Source organism: Gouania willdenowi, chromosome 9 (assembly GCF_900634775.1).
Source record: "Gouania willdenowi chromosome 9, fGouWil2.1, whole genome shotgun sequence".
NCBI classification, from domain to species: Eukaryota; Metazoa; Chordata; class Actinopteri; order Blenniiformes; family Gobiesocidae; genus Gouania; species Gouania willdenowi.
Genome location: NC_041052.1, coordinates 14440067 through 14453810, shown reverse-complemented (window position 1 = coordinate 14453810; position 13744 = coordinate 14440067). Strand labels below are relative to the sequence as shown.

At 39.4% G+C, this 13744-nt stretch overlaps 1 protein-coding gene and 1 long non-coding RNA gene across 5 annotated transcripts in view; one reads left to right on the top strand and one right to left on the bottom strand.

Moving 5' to 3' along the window:
• LOC114469533 (uncharacterized) overlaps positions 1-13634 on the top strand; it is a 25855-nt gene extending 12221 nt beyond the window's left edge. Inside the window, exons 3-4 of the long non-coding RNA XR_003674786.1 lie at positions 5493-5684; positions 13268-13634. This is a non-coding gene — a long non-coding RNA (uncharacterized LOC114469533). The remainder of the gene's footprint in view (positions 1-5492; positions 5685-13267) is intronic.
• Positions 1-13744, bottom strand: part of pnpla7b (patatin-like phospholipase domain containing 7b) — a 28276-nt gene that overhangs the window by 3909 nt on the left and 10623 nt on the right. For 3 of the 4 annotated variants that reach the window (XM_028457090.1, XM_028457092.1, XM_028457093.1), the window contains 23 exons: positions 13624-13744; positions 13464-13538; positions 13304-13386; positions 12005-12154; positions 11851-11928; positions 11547-11752; positions 11343-11474; positions 9738-9861; positions 9476-9665; positions 8097-8246; positions 7958-8021; positions 7638-7806; positions 6467-6649; positions 6258-6376; positions 5440-5596; positions 5246-5362; positions 4301-4370; positions 4048-4164; positions 3782-3930; positions 1779-1931; positions 1586-1702; positions 871-955; positions 566-696 (listed from right to left, as the gene is read on the bottom strand). In XM_028457090.1, coding sequence (XP_028312891.1) covers positions 566-696; positions 871-955; positions 1586-1702; positions 1779-1931; positions 3782-3930; positions 4048-4164; positions 4301-4370; positions 5246-5362; positions 5440-5596; positions 6258-6376; positions 6467-6649; positions 7638-7806; positions 7958-8021; positions 8097-8246; positions 9476-9665; positions 9738-9861; positions 11343-11474; positions 11547-11752; positions 11851-11928; positions 12005-12154; positions 13304-13386; positions 13464-13538; positions 13624-13744 — 2940 coding nt within the window. The remainder of the gene's footprint in view (positions 1-565; positions 697-870; positions 956-1585; positions 1703-1778; positions 1932-3781; positions 3931-4047; positions 4165-4300; positions 4371-5245; positions 5363-5439; positions 5597-6257; positions 6377-6466; positions 6650-7637; positions 7807-7957; positions 8022-8096; positions 8247-9475; positions 9666-9737; positions 9862-11342; positions 11475-11546; positions 11753-11850; positions 11929-12004; positions 12155-13303; positions 13387-13463; positions 13539-13623) is intronic. The other variant, XM_028457091.1, reaches the window with a different exon arrangement.

Sequence of the window (13744 nt, the reverse complement as noted above, 5' to 3'; positions counted from 1 at the left end):
TTTCCCACATGAAGATCATTAAGTCCAAGTACCGTTCCACCATGACTGATGAACATTTGGAAGTGGCTTGAGGCTGGCTGTCAGCTACTGTCCGGACTATGCATCCCTCGCTGATTCAGTTCAGTGCAAGTCATCAAAGTAAACTCGGGTAATTACAAAAAATGTTCATAGTTAATTATATTGTGTTGTGCAAAATTAGCTCATGCGGTTATGCAAGGTACATCAACATACATATATGTGAAAATAAATATATGTGAAATATATGTTTTGCATTTTTGTGGTGGGTAGATCTGGGGTAGATAATTGTGACTTGGTAATTTTATAAGTAGCTTGCATGCTGAAAAAGTGTGGGCACCCCTGCCCTACATTGTACTTCCACTAATATTGCTTCTTCTTACTTTCCTCTTTCAAATAAAAATAAATTATATTTGACTTGTCCTGTCATAATCTGCGACTCCTCCACAGCTTCTTGTTCCTTAAAACTGTGGTAATGAAACATACCCACTGCTGCTCTCTTTTTAACTGCTCCAGACATGAACTTCTGACGATTGTGTTAGATACGTACCGTTTCAGCCGTGTCACCAGTCTCCTCTCCTTCCGTGTGCTCGCTGCCCTGCGTGAACGCTTCAAAGTCAGACAGCGCACTCTCCACCGCCTCCTCGTCGTAATCCGTCTGGTACTCGTCCGATATTTCCTCTGGAAGCAGCAGGAAAAGCAATTAACTAACTATTTTGCATAACTTGAAGTTGATCTGACGTCTTTAAATTAAGAAGAGTTTTTTTTTTTTTTTTTCCCACAACACAATGCTTAAAAAATTACAGCAACAGACGCAGCAATGGGTTTGTTTCCAGCATGTTTGTCCTCACTAACCGTCGATGAAAGCGTTCTTCACGGGTTCGATTCTAGACACGATCTCGGCCAGGTCAGTGAAGGAGGCGTTTGGACATGTGACCACCTGAGAAACACAGCATTGAGTGAATGGTGGAACGACTGATAATTGATGAACAATATATCGGCTTATTGGAATGCTAAATGTAACCTTTATGATATTCTCACACACAAAGACATAAATTGAGCACAAAAACAGTAAACAGGGTTCCTAAATGAGTGTGTGTGTGTGTGTGTGTGTGTGTGTCAGGGTCAATTCCATTTTTCAGTTACAATTCCATTTTCAATTACAATTCAATTCCGATTACAATGACCAGCATTTTTTCCAATGACAGTTCAATTACAGCTATTTTTATCCTCAAAGTCAATTACAATTACTTTCTCAATAACTAAAGTCCAATTACAATTATAATTAATTATTAATTATAATAATTAACTACATAAGTGTAGACCTGTACATAGAACTGTAGCATGATTCCCCAATTTTACGTTAAATTATAATTTATTATAGAATTTCCCTGGCAATAACAATTACAAAGTCAATTATCTAAACTAATTTACAATTTCATTACAATTATGACAGCAACAGATTTTTAAAATTAGAATTACACTATAATTTTAATAGTTATCAACTACGCAATTATAACTATAAATGACCTCAACCCTGGTATGTGTTTGTGTGTCTTGTTGCACTCACATGGCCGGTTTCTGTCTTGTGAAATTCCTCCTGATGTCGGTCTTTCAGCATGCTGTCCACTACGCCGCTACGCTGCCAAACATCAAACAGTGTCTTCCCGTGTTGGTACCCCACATCCTGCAGGAGGAAAAACACAATTTAAAGCCACAAAAATATTTATATATAAATATTAAGAAACTGACATGAGCCTCACCGAGATTTCATCAAACTTGCCAAAGTCCAGCGTGCCGTAGCGGTCGATGGGGGGTCGGATGTACTCGCAGTAATCGCTGTCTCGCACCAGCTCCAGCTGCCGCACACAGCACACGTAGGCCAGCCGGGTTTGGATCTCAGCCATGTTCAGGACCTGCATGGAGGAGAATGATTAGAGGTCGTCTGGACACTTCAGCATTACTATTAATAAACCACCCCATCCTTCCCTTCTAGTCACAGTAGTCTTCCTACAACACGATCAACACTATCTTTTCTTTGCCTGCCTACTCCCTCCCCAGCAAACTTATCCTTTAATTGTAGCTGCATCTTCTCTGCTGAGCTGGCGTCCCCCAGGGCTTAGTCCTTGGCCCACTCTTAAACATCATCATATTCACAAACATTCTGATGCTTCAAATCCAAAAAATCTATCACTCCTCTCACCTACTACGCAATCCCTAACTCCTTCTGTAAACGGTTTCCATCTCAGATAGCCATATCATCTGCTTCCATCTCCTATATCAGTGTTTCTTAAACTTTTTTGTTTCTCTTATTTTTGAATCCAAGTACCCCCCTTCGTCTGACTACAAAATTTTGCTGAGAAAACTATTTAAAAACAACTATACAGCATAATGTTGATGAATGAGTGATGACACACATTTTAAAGAACCTCACTTTGTAAATAAGCAGAAAGAAACAGTATTTAATGCAGTGGTTTCCAACCTTTTTTGGATCGTGACCCCATTTTAATATCAAGAATTTCTGGTGACCCCAAAGACATATTTTTCAAGAATTAGTTTTTGATCGTAGTTGAACTAGATTTATATTTCACAAAGTGGAAGTATAGAATTACAGTTGCTTAAGATGGGTTTTTTTTTTTTTTTTTTTTTTTTAAAAAAAAAAAAGAAGAATTTAGAAATTTAAAAAATCTATTTTAATTTTTCAGAAATTTTAGATGACCCCACATGGGGTCCCGACCCCAAGGTTAAAAAAAACACTGATTTAGTGGCTTCTGAATACATTTATTTCTATAGCTTTTCTCATTTCTGGTCATTTCACGCCTGGCGTGGGACCAAGACTGATTTTTAATTTGTTAATTTTTCTCTCTCTCGCTCTCAAGTACCCCCTGTAGTGCCATCGCGTACCCCCAGTTGAGAAACATTGTTGTATATCATAATGCCAACCACTGACATTATGACATACAGAATCTCATAACACCTCACCAGAGCTAGCACCTACTTCAGTACTTTTCAAACTTGGGGTCGTGACCCCATTTGGCGTCTCTTGAAATTTAAATGGGATCACCTGAAATGTCTAGTAATTAATACAAAATAATTAATGATTAAAACAAAATATCATTTTAAATATTTTTCATTCTTTTTTTTCAAATTAAAACAAAATTTGAAACAAATGTATTCTATGTTTTCACTTTCAGAAATATAAATATAGTTCAAATAAAATGCAGTAAAAAGAAGACATAGAAAAAAATCTTGTCACTTTGTAACAAATACAGAGTAGCCAGGATTAGTGTACAAAGTATAACAGACATGATTAAAAATAACTACTTACAAAAATAAAAGTATTTGGGGTCACCAGAAATTGGTGGTATCAAAATGGGGTCATGATCCAACAAAGGTTGGAAACCACTGACCTACTTATTATATTCTGCAGCTGAAAATCGCTTCAATGCCTTTATATCTTGACCTGATCATAACATATCATCCTTCATGATACTCTGAGGATCAGATTGTAATATACTCCTTTAAATCCAAAGTCCTCCTGAATGGCTTCTGGCTCACCTTCCTGTACAATCCAAGCTCCAGTTAATCAACATTTGACCTCTTCAAACCTCACAAAGCCTTTAAATTCTGACAGCTTCTCCCATCTCCACAAAGCACCAAACAGTGGACCAGCGCCAATGAGTCTTCCCTTGAGCTGCGCTCTCCTTCTAAAAGCTTCTTCCTTAACTCCTCAGATTTTTTTAACATGTAAAACGTGTTGTGCTACCTTCACTTTCTCAGCCAGTGGATTGAGCCGCTTCCACAGCAGCCACCAGCCGTTCAAGTAGTCGCCGTAGTTGGTCAGGTTCGTTTCATCCCGACTTCCAACGTCAATGGCGATCACAACCTTGGCTCCCATTGAGCGAGCCACATCAGCTGGAAACCAGCAGCAGAATTTAGGCTTTACAGGCTTAGTTTAACAATGAATGGGGCAGTTTCTAAAGAGTATTTTAGTCGTTTTAACATGAGCAGAAGACTTTTAGTGCTCCTCACCAGGGAGGTTGTTGATGTATCCTCCATCCATGAGCAGGTGTCCGTCTTTGGGATCACAGAGCGGCGGCAGATAACCGGAGAGTGACATACTCGCTCGAACGTACCGCCACAGAGAACCTAAAGATGCACCAGAAAGAGACAAAAAGTCATGAGTGGAATGGAACGAGCCATGAAGAGAAAAAAACATTTAAAAGATATCTCAAAACTTTAGGTGAGACATTGTAATCAAATGGTGGCCCCAGTTTTCTCAGACCGTAGGTGTGAACTCTCATGGAGGAAGCGGTGATGTCTGTTGTGATGTTGAAGTAAGGCAACCACAGGTCCTACACAGGAAAAATTATTATTAGGAAACAATCATTTCATTGTTAATTAAGAGAGTACTGATAAATCCTACTCAAGTAGAAGTACTGTTACTTGATTGAAATTGTACTCAAGTACAAGTAATTCATACTAAAGATACTTAAGTACAAGTAAAAAGTAGCTCAATTAAATAGTACTCAAAGTAAAAGTTACTAGTTACATTCACCCCCCCATGTTTATTTTTGGTAATACATTTTGCCACGGTTAACAGTTCGTTCCTTTTTCGGGTAAAAAAGGTTAAGCTAAAGCTTAATTTAGACACTAATGTTGGTTTCAGGTGTCTCTTCAAAACGTGTTCGCTTTCCTGTTTTCCCTCAGAGTAGCGTTTTGGCTTTGCTGCTCCGATACTTGCCATGGAGGGTCTAATTCTGACACTGATCTTCACTTTGTATTAATAAAAATGTTATGTTTACATCATGACGATATCAGAATCAACTTTATTGACCAAGTAATGTATTGAATACACACAAGGAATATCAATACATTTATGAACTCTAAAACTGAGAAAATAACCAGCATTCTAGTTGGTCAACTATGATGTGTTGTATTTGATTGTTGTCTGGTAATTTCATTTTTTTGTAGTTGCACAATGTCCATTGATCATTCTAAAACTGAAACCAATAATTTACTCAGTAATTTTTAGGTGTAGAAATTTAATGACTTACTTGACTTATTTTAAAACAAACTTAACTACAAGTAAAATTACTGATGTAGAAATATACTCACAAAAGTACCCATAAAAGCAACTCAATTACATGAATGTGAGTACTTGAAATCTATTACTTTCACCTCTGGTTAATTCTACCTTCATCATTAACATCAGACATGAAACACAAACCTCAATCTGTTTGTCCTTGAAGACGGCACTGATACCGGAGTTAAACGAAGCTCCAGAAAACATGGAGGTCACAGGATAGGTCAGATCTAAAATCTTCTTAAAGTAAGAGGTCATGTCCTGAAGAGGAGGAAAGAGAATGAAGATAAAACGCAATGTTTAAAAGAAGTGGAGATCAGAGGTAATAGTTAACACACCATGGACCACTCCCGAGCTCGGGCCTTCATTCGACTGTTGCTTTTCTCCTCAGCGTACAGCGCACCCATGAAGGAGCCGATGGAGGTGCCACCGACCATGTCCACAGGGATCCCCGCCTCGTTCAGCGCCCGCAGGATGCCCACCTGCGAGCAGCCTCTGGGGAGAGATTCATTCACATTGGAACATATCAACTTTGTTCATCAGATGTTTTCAGAAGATCTGCTCAAGGACAGTCCCAATAACTGTGAGTTTCCTAAACTGAAAAGAATCACCTAGCACTATAAGTTAGGACAGTGGTTCTCAACTGGTCTGACTTCAGGACTCACGTTCCATACATACAGAGAAGCCGCCACCCAAATCAAAGTTTTCAACATCAAATGTATTTAATGAAAACATGTTGCAGTTTAAACCTGACATATAGTGCAAGAAATCACATACAAATACACACAATTCAAATTTAATGATGAATAAAAATGTTGTAATGCTCGTGAGGAAAAAAAACAAAAAATGTACAAACAACATTGAACCAAAACCTAATGTAACTTCATTAACATTTTTAAAAGTCAGTGTAAGAATGGCTACAGCTGAAGCAAACTCAAAATATAAGAATCAAGGTACAGAATTAATTTTGTTCATTTTATCTGCTTTATCAGTAGAAAAATACAGAAAAAAACATATGAACTCCGACCTGAGCTTGGACGAATGAATGGGAGAAGAGTCTCAAAGTCTGGCATTCTGAGTTTGAGTTGAGTGTCATTGATTTAGGACACATGTTATTTTATGTTTTATTGTATGAAGTTTCTAACATAAGAGTCACCTGGCCCCTCCTCCTCCCAGCACCAGAGCGATGCTGTTTCCAGTCAGGATCCTCGCCAGTCTGGAAAAGTCTGAGTGTCGATCTGGACATTTTTCAAACACACGCTGATACAACTCCCTCTGAAAACACACACACACACACACACACTGAGCTCTAAGGCATGATTTGGGCAGGTTTGACATAAAATGGTAAATAGAACTGGTTTGTACCAGCTTGGGTAAACTCCTCCTGGAGAAAACTCTTCGTGGGCAGGAAAGGTGATGATGCCTGGAGATCCAGCTCCGCATGTTGAGCCACTCGGCCGTCCCTCTGGGGGGAGGGCCGTCCTCTTTGTGCAGCAGCACCAGCTGCTTCTGTGCTCTGACCGCGCTGCCCTCCAGCATTCGCTCCAGCTGAGAAGAGGAACATCTCCAAACTTAGAGCAGAGCTCTCCAGCGGGCAGAATTTTGGTCAATTATAATTGTAATTGATAATTACATTTATGATGGAATTATAATTGTAACGATAATTACATTTATGATGGAATTATAATTGTTACGATAATTGAAAAAATATGTTGCTGTTGTAATTGGAATTGAGTTTAGATAATTAGGGCCCGAGCTCAACAGCGCGTAGGACCCTATTGTAATGCACCTTGTTTTTGTTATTATTTTTATTATAGAAGAAATTAACGCATTTTTGAGGGCCTAAACAGGTTCAAATACTCATGAAAATTAGAACACATATTAGGACTGGTGGAAAATTTGATATTTTGGGGGAATACCGCCCCCTTGAAAATTGTATTGGCTCCCATTGGACTGATGACATCATCACAACTTCTATGAAATTATGACATGACTGTAGAGAGTGATGATGTCAGTTCTTCAGTACACTGAAGAATTCTTTTACTTCAGTACACTGAGGATTTCCCTGATCTGGGTAAGTACTGCTGTTTCTTTCTGCCACACTACCACAACAGGGTTAATACCAGGAATTTATCACAGCATAGGAGGATCGTGTGGCGCGTGAGCGAGCGCAAAGCTTATGGTAGTTATTAAGAGTTTGCCAACAAGCCTAACAGTAACCAAGAAATGAGAAACAAATTAGATAATAGATAATATTTCTTAGTGTATTTTATAGCTTATTGAAGACGTGTATCAAACAGATATGTTATTATAAGCGATACTAACAGAAAGATAATACAAGAGGAAGGTTATAATTGATGGGCTTATTCATTAAAGGGTCGGTAATTTAGATTTATTGTTATTAAACTTTAGTAATTGAGAACGTAAATGTAATTAAATTTTATGGAAAAAAATAATTGCAATTTTTAAGCATTTATGTAATTGACCGCAACTTTGCCAGCGGTAGGTGTGTGTGTGTGTGTGTGTTTACACTGACCTCGCCCACAGTGGGCTCCTGCTCACCCAGGCCTACCATGATGATGCAGTCGGCCTGGCGGATGCAGCGCTGTGTCCATGGTGTGAGGCCTGAGTCGGACTGGTAGAGGACGATGCGATGGATGTCCTCCTGTTGGCCGAGCCAACTGGACAGACGGTACTCGTGGACACTTTAAAAAAAAAAAAAAAAAAGTAGGCACACACACACTGATAATTTTATTTATTTTTTATATTATGAGAAAAATTTCTATCAACTTCATGTGCTCTGTTAGATCATGGCTTCACGAGGACAAGTGAAATGGAAAACTGTTGTTTATCCACCTGTCCAAAGCAGCAGAGCCCAGCCTCTGTTTGATGATGTCACTGGTCAGGAGCAGCGTTGGGCCTGCAGGGAAAAGAGTCAAATTAGTGAAAATACAGCATTACAGAGTGTAGGCACAGTTTGTGTGTGTGTGTGTACCGATGCCGCTCAGAGCGTGCTGCAGCTCCAAAGTGAAGGCGGTGAGGGGAACCTCCTCCGACACAGGCAGGATGGCCACAGTGGAGAGGTTAGACGCCGGATTCCCAGCATCCCACTTACTGCTGGGTGTGTGGAGGCCCAAACTACGACCTGCAGGAGGACAAAGTATAAGTCACAAAATACATATATTAGCCATTAAATAAGGAATACTGACATATCAAGGCTGCTTTTACACCAGGATAGTTCTGGACTCAGCCCAAACGAGCGGTGAACAGCTTAATATAATTTTATGACCTTGATTTGGAATGGGTTTTATGTTCACATACTGTGTGTGCATATATATATATATATATATATATATGCATATATATATATATATATATATATATATGTGTATGTGTATATATACAGTATATATGTATATATATATATAACCATAACAAGCATATACTATATACTGTGTATATATATATAGCTTGGATTGTACAGTGTGGATATGAATTTCAGAAGTAAAAAACAGAAAGGTGAAGGACATCCGTGTCTGCTTCACAAAGTGGTTAAAATGCTCTCGGATTTGCCCGTGTAAACACAGCCTAAGACATACTGTAGGTGTCTTAGCCTGGAGATTCCTTCCAATGCACTTTTTCAAGCTGGAGTTCTGAAAATCCCCAGTTCTGAGTCGCCTTAAAAGTAGCATTACCGATACTTCTCCTGAGGTCTCCAGACCCCCTAAGCTAAAATCATGGATGCTAATTTTTGCCTGACTGTATTCTATACAGTGTCCCTTTAAGGCTGATCACTGTATGTAAATTGTTTTTACTCTGATATAGGTTTAAAAAATTAAAAAATAAATCTTTATCCTTGTGGCTCATGAGCAGGCACGGACAATAAACTGAGCAAACAGAAACATCTACAAGAATTCCTATATAAACGCATTTAAACACTTAAATGCCCTTTAGCATTTACTGTGTGCACACTCGACTTTACAGTCCCTACCTTTGCCAGAACTCCAGGACAAGCCAAGGCAGTGAGAAAAAGACATGAAAAAGAAAAGTGTAAGATAACAGTAAAAAAATATGTGACCTAAACTAACCCACAAACACAATCCATTCTACATCCAGAGGTTTGCCAATAAAACAGCTGTGATAAGAACACATACCTGAAGAGAAATAACCCTTTTGTGAATAAATGTGTCGTGATAATGTGACGAACAGATAAAAATGTATTTAGTTGCCTTTATCATGACAACTGAAACTTACATTTTAGAACATCACAACCAATCAGTGTATGCTTGCTGTTTTTCTGCTGATGCATGCTTTTTAAAAGATGATCGACATCCTGTTGGCATAAGAAAATTAAACTGGACAAAATGGGATTACCTGCCAGAGGGCCGTTGACCTGCTGCATGTTTCCCAGGATCTTCTGCCCCAGCAGGTGGATCAGCCTCGTCACCACCTGAGGATATCGCCTCTTAATGGAGTTCAGCGCTCCCTCAGGAAGCTTAGCCAGCTCCGAGTCTCTGATGGCGTGGACCGTGGTGGCTCGGTTCATGTGTGTCAGAGCCTCCACCTGATGATCAAACTCTGTTAGCGTGTTTGAAATGTGTTTTGTGAATGTAGGCCAGATGTCAGAACCACCCACCACTCCGATCAGATCGCCGCGGCCGTACTCTCCGGCCAGTTCCTTCTTCCCATCGTCCTTTGCAATGACGGATCTCAGGCGTCCGCTGAGGACGATGAAGGTGCTGTCTGACTTGTCACCCTGCCTAAAAATCAGGAAAAGCATGAATGTGTGTGTTCATTTTGCTCTGAGGGAAAGATGCAGTGCAGAGAGGAGTTTGTGTGAAAGACGAACAGATAAGGAAGAAATATAGAAAGTAGCGTCTCTTAAAACTAATATTTTGGTGTAAAATCAGACCGTTCAAGAAAAACTCACCGTTTGCTATAGTTCCTACACAATCTATCTTATTGTCACTTTAGACACTCCAAGTCTAAGAAATCAGTTTTACATGATTTTACATATTGGGAGGAAACCATAATACCTTACCCCTCCTATAACTCTTAGGATCAATTTGACACCATTATTGTTCAAAATAAAAAAAAATTGAAATAAAAAATGAAAAAAAATCTATCATTTGATGCAATCTTGAGGACCCATCAAAAATGAGATTAATCTCAAGGCACTTATCCTCCAAATAAATAAATTTGAAAAAATAATAGTTGAATTTAATTTTTTCCTGCTTCATATTTCATAACTTTTCCTAATTTGATGGGTACAATTGATTAAGCACAAAATTATCATGATGATATTTTGTCACTACTGAACACACAATGCATGCATCGGTGTTCCTTTGCGGTCAATTTGACCCGAAGCTGTTTTAGCTGTGTATACTTGTCTTTTTAAGATACACTAACTCTAAAACCGGAAGTTTGGCCTGATGGTGGCGCTGCAGGAAAGTTTATATCATCACTGCAACCAATAGGGTTCATGCAAACGATGGCTGTAAACCAACCAGATGTGTCAAAGCACCTTCACAGTAAAGGGTCCACAGATCTGGAACAATCGACCTGCTGAACTGAAAACCCTCACAGCAAAGTGAAGTGCTGGTTAAAGTTAAACCAAGCCTGCGAACACTAAATTCAATTAAAAATTTTGTAAATTATTGCTATTTTAGCATGTTCTATGTATCACAGTTTGCTTTGTGTCTGTTTTATGTTGGGGACCGGGTCTGAAAATTAGCCTTTGGCTCGATGGTCCATGGACATGGCATAAATTGCTGTTTTTTAAATGTAACAATGCTCTCTGTTCTGTCCCTCCTAAATAAACTAATAATAATTTTAAAAAAAAATGCTCTTGTGGTCATTAATGTTGTGGGTAAATTTGGGAAGATTTGGATAAAAACTTTTCAGGCTAAATTAATTCTATTTTTAAAAGTTTGGCCTGATGATGGCGCTAGAAAACAGGTCAACGTTTTATTATCAAGGGGTCATTTTTGTATTCAACAAATAAACAAAGTGCCTGACACAAAAACTTGGTCAATGATATTCTGAAAATCATTTTCTGGAGGCAAATACCTCTGGGGTCAGATTGACCTCAAGGGTAAAATGTGTTGTAATATTTACGGATAATAAAAATGTTGTTACACTTTGGCGGAACATGAGATCATGCAAACTCTGCAGAGAAAGAAGCATTACTGTTTTGATTCCATAATTGAAGTCCGTCATTAAGGTTATGCAGTGAAAGTACCTATAAACAGCCCGGCCGGCCTCCACGGCCATCCAGTCCAGAGCGAAGTCGATCTGTCGGACGAAAGGTGACACCCTCCTGACCACCGTGTGAGCTACGTTCAGCACCACCCGTGGCTCCTCCCTCATTATCCTGTATGGGCAGAAAAACACTCATGTACCAGAGAGAAACCCCTTAGCATGTGATGTGTGAGCGCTAACTAACTCGTAGAAGTGAGCCTTGGTGATGGAGAGGAAGGTGCAGTCTCTATGCGCCCGCACGGTGAAGATAAGCGGCTCTCCCGTTAGGACTGCCAGGTGACCCACCATCTCACCCGGGTGGGCCACGAATAGCAGGTTCTCCTCCTCTCGATCGATCATACGCTGGTAGACGTGGAGTCCGCCTGAGATGACGAAGGCCACGCTGACATCCTGTCATTAATTTAATTGAGTACATTTGTTACACATCTGCCTTCCCCGCATCCATATGAAACTTCTATAAACTGCCTGATTGCATGTGTAGGACTGACCTGATCACCCTGATGGGCCACCACAGAGCCGGCTTTGACCTGGCGAAGGGTCACCCTCCCCTCCAGCAGACTGGGATCCTAATGAATACCAGAAGAAAAAAGGGATTTTTTTAATCCACAGAAGTGTAACTATGGTATTTAATTTGATTCATACCTGTATATGGATGACCTGCAGCAGATCCTCTTTAGCAGCCTGGAAGATGACGCTAACTTTATTGTAATGCATATTTCCTCCTGCAGCGTCACTGTAATGGTAGACGGCCGACGGAGCGGGCTGCATCGTCACTGTCTTCTTCAGAATTGACTGAGGACAGAAACACAGTGATGAGCATACATACATACATAAAGGCCCACTTAAATACCAAAATATCCATTTCCTTATTTTTGAGAAAGAAAAAAGAAATATTGCAAATATAAGTTTATTGAAATATGTTCAGAGAAAAAAATCGTACTATATCTTCCAAGAGCTTGAAAATAATTTTTCTATGACACATTGTTAAATTGTAATCGGCTTTATAATCTAGAGCAGTGGTTCTCAACATTTTCAGCCCGTGACCCCCCAAAATAAAGGTTCCAGAGACCTGGGACCCCCACTGTACCTGAAAGTGGTTGATCACAGAAATTAGCATTGAAGAACAGTCATATGGAGACGGGGCCATCAATAAGGGGGAATAATGAGGAGAACTTTTTAGGGCCCATCCATAAAGTCAGCAAAATTATGGTCCATTGTTCTATGAATCTGTGATAACCACATTTATTTATTTAACTGAATAATATCTACTGCCATTGTATATGGTCATGTAAATCCTTGTTTTAATCAGAAATAAAATGGGTTAAAAGTGGCCAAAAGGGTTCAAAGTGTCAATATTAGCTTAAAAGTGGCAGAAAAAAGGAGGAACAATTTGTTTAAACTGGCAAATAATGGGAAGATTGTGGTTAAATTGTCAATAAAATATGGTGAAAAGAGGTTAAAAGTGACAGTAATTAGTCAACATACTGTATGTGACATTAGGTGGGAAAAGTGGTGGAAAGGGTTTATAAGTGTGGACAAAATGTGCAGAAAAGGCACTGAAATTTGATGGAGAAGTGGCATAAACAGAAGTAATAGATCAAAAATATGGTGAAGAAAAAGTAAGGAAAATAGGTTAAAATATGGCAAGTTTGGTGTAGTTGCAGAAAAAGGTCAAAAATACACAAAAATGGGCCCAAATTGTTAAATATATTAGTTTCTTGAAGGCATCTGGTAACCCCCTCCCAGTGTCTCGCGACCCCAACACAAAGGTTGAGAATCCCTGATCTAGAGCCTTACTTTAAAATATATTTTTTAGAGCAAATAACATGACTGTACTAAGTGTAAATATTACCCTTTTTAAGGATAGTTGGACAGTTTTTATCTGTTGTGTTTAATATTTTACAGCTGTCTCTTGGCCAAGCCGATGTAAAAAGGAAAAACCTTGACAGGACTTGAAGGTGCCATCTCCTCTTTGGTGACACGAGCACGTTCATAAGCTCTGTTGAGGTCCACGGACATTTCACCTGCAATGCATTCAAAAAAGCAAGAGTTACAACAATAGAAATGATTGAAGTCATCAGTGAAGTTATGATGTGTTTACTTGTGACGGCCAAGGGAGTTGAGAAGGAGCGAGACTTTTTATTTGATGACATCTCAGACAGGCTGGACTTTTCTGCTGAGGAATAGCAAAAATAGCAGAAAATGTGAGATAAAAATAAAGCCAGCTTGAAGATGTTGTAAAGGCACAGGTTGCAGTTTACCTGGGTCACTTTTCTCGTGCCCCAACTCGTCGGAGTGTGACTGCTGCCTGCGGAAGCTCCTGTGTGGATGGGTTTCACCCAGAACATTCGCTAACGACACCAAAGAGATGGCTTGGCTCTC